Here is a 2,500-nt window from a genome sequence, read left to right as displayed (position 1 = left end):
TCCCAGGTGGTTGCAAAGCAGTTGCTAAAAGGTTGCTGAGCTATCCAAGGTGGTTGCTAGGTTGCAGTTAGATGGTTGCTATGGTGTTCCAGGTAGTTGCTAAGGGGGTTCCCCACATGCATAAACATGTCATAAATGTTCCAGTTTTTAGTGATTCGTCTTATAATGAAATGAAATATTAATCCTTTTCTAATCAGAGCAAGCGTAATATGACTTGTTTACAAAAAAAATACATTTGTTTACTAATAAAGTAAATAAAAGATGAGATATCTTGATGGGGCTTAAAAGGGCCTCTTTAAGCCCACTCGTTTTATTTCATTGTCTTTATTGAGGAAGGATTAATAAACATTTAAACTGGGATTGATGATAAATAAAAAGTTTAATTATTTAATGCATTTAAATATTTTAATATACTTATTAAATTAATCTTAAATATTTTAAGATCAGGAAATCAGTGAAATGTAAAGCGAGCTCTGCTCTCACCTCCAGGTGCATGGTGAAGCCTTTCAGAGTGACGCTGTTGGGTGAGCTGGTCGTGTCTGGCACCGTATCAAACTGTGGGGGATGTTATGTTTACGTTATTATATATCACATGACTGTTATTCAACCACAGTATGCCATAATCTCGCCCGGTAAATGGGCTCCTACTGTGAGCAACATGAACTCTGGAGCTCCATCTCCGTCATCTTAAGGGTAGAAAGAGCAGAACTGCGCCATCTGCTGGTTGTGTTCAAACATTTCAAATCACCCTTCATTTCTCCCAGTTTTGATAGCCAATTAAAACTCAGTGAAGTCTAGAAACCGGAATTAGAACCATTAGTGTTAAAACCAGATGGTTTTGCTTTCCAACAGGAATTGACTTGATGGTTACTTTTTGAGACCACGTTTCTTGTAAGATATATTTGGAGCCCATTAGGAAACCATCAAATGCATCTAGAATCAGGATATTAACCCATCAGGAAAACACAAAACACTGTTCTTGACTATGGGACGCGACCTTAGTTCAGACAGCAGAGGGCGCTCTGACCGCTTTCCTTCTCGATGTCAGAATGGGGTTTAAGTGCATCGCCAGTCATTAGTCATGTGTATCTCTACTGAGTTCCATTAAAGCAGCTTCTACACACTTAAAAAAGAAGGTTCCTTAAGGTTCTTTAGTAAAGACAGTGGTTCTATATACAACACTCACGGAACCAGTAGCGTATTTTAAAGGTTCTCTGCGTGGTGACATGGTTCTTCAGAATGGAGAACGTGCTGTATATGGTTATATGTGAAAATGGTCCTGTAAAGCACCAGAAAGGGTTCTTCTATTTTTACAAGCTTGACATTGTAACAACAGCAGAACCCTTTTAGGTGCTCTATGCCATATACAATACATCTGGAGAACCATTTAAGCACACAGAGGGTTCTTTGAGTGTTCATGGTTCTTTATTCCTCTGCATTCCTCTGCTATCTATCTATCTATCTATCTATCTATCTATCTATCTATCTATCTATCTATCTATCTATCTTTTATTCAGTCTGTCTGCATGCTGATTGGTCCAGGTGTGCAGCTGCCGTGTACTTGTACTCACCAGGTAGGAGTTGCTGGGGGGGTACACTGCCCTGGGGCTCCTGTGCTGTAGGTGCAGGGGGACAATTGGGGGTCTCTCCCGAGTGAACGGGGGCCGGCTGAGAGCCCTGTGCAGACCCACGGCCACAAAAACAGCCAGCAGCAGCAGAGCCACGCCGGCCATCACCACCATGAACCACAGCTGCATGTAAACGGGGGGTCCGTCCGAACCCCCACCAAACCGGTCGCCTTCTGGAGTGGGCAGCTCCACCTCTGAGGATGGACAGAGGACCAGAGATTAAAGCGATAAAAAGGCAGAAAAGTCTAATTTACCCCCTCCATCATGTCCACTTAGTAACACCTCCCAAAAACGTGAACGCCGCTAACGATTATTCCATTCATAACAGTGTTATGAAGCATCGTAAGTTATGGATCTTATGACTTATGAAGCGCAGTTAAGAACACTACGATTCTATTTGAGTTCAAGGACAAACGTAGATCGTTGACGGCAGCTCATGTGGCTGCAGAACGAGGGGCCATAATGATGTCAATATCACTAATAATTTAAGCTCTATTGTTTGGGAATGATGTCATAAATGGAACCATCGTCCATCACTTTAGTTTAAGACCCTGGATCTCAGTGAAGTGTCGTTTACATCATAAGGCAGTTTATAACATTGTCCTTGTGGGCATAAGCTGTTTATAAACACTCAAATATTGCTTTATAAACACACTATTCAGGGATTCATGTATGTGCTGTGAAGTTCTCATGTAGATTAAGATCAGAATTGAGTCAGTAATTAATATAAACATATTTATATACATACAAACTGTTTATAACTTCTCTATAATAATGTTCGTTTCTGCTAGCGGCCCTATGGGCTTCTAACAATAGGTTAGCGCAAAGCTAGCAGTGATTCAGTTCTAGGTTAAACATGGACACTTGATGCT

The 2,500-nt window shown here is 41.1% G+C and overlaps 1 protein-coding gene across 2 annotated transcripts in view; it reads right to left on the bottom strand.

The window, feature by feature from the left end:
• Positions 1–2,500, bottom strand: part of si:ch211-57i17.5 (usherin) — an 8,693-nt gene that overhangs the window by 1,928 nt on the left and 4,265 nt on the right. For both annotated transcript variants that reach the window (XM_037538242.1, XM_017683009.2), the window contains 2 exons: positions 1,572–1,822; positions 484–555 (listed from right to left, as the gene is read on the bottom strand). In XM_037538242.1, coding sequence (XP_037394139.1) covers positions 484–555; positions 1,572–1,757 — 258 coding nt within the window. In that variant the 5' untranslated portion in view covers positions 1,758–1,822. The remainder of the gene's footprint in view (positions 1–483; positions 556–1,571; positions 1,823–2,500) is intronic.

This window comes from Pygocentrus nattereri, chromosome 4, assembly GCF_015220715.1.
Source record: "Pygocentrus nattereri isolate fPygNat1 chromosome 4, fPygNat1.pri, whole genome shotgun sequence".
NCBI lineage: Eukaryota > Metazoa > Chordata > Actinopteri > Characiformes > Serrasalmidae > Pygocentrus > Pygocentrus nattereri.
The sequence above is the reverse complement of the archived record's forward strand: the minus strand, read 5'-3'. Positions and strand labels throughout refer to the sequence as shown.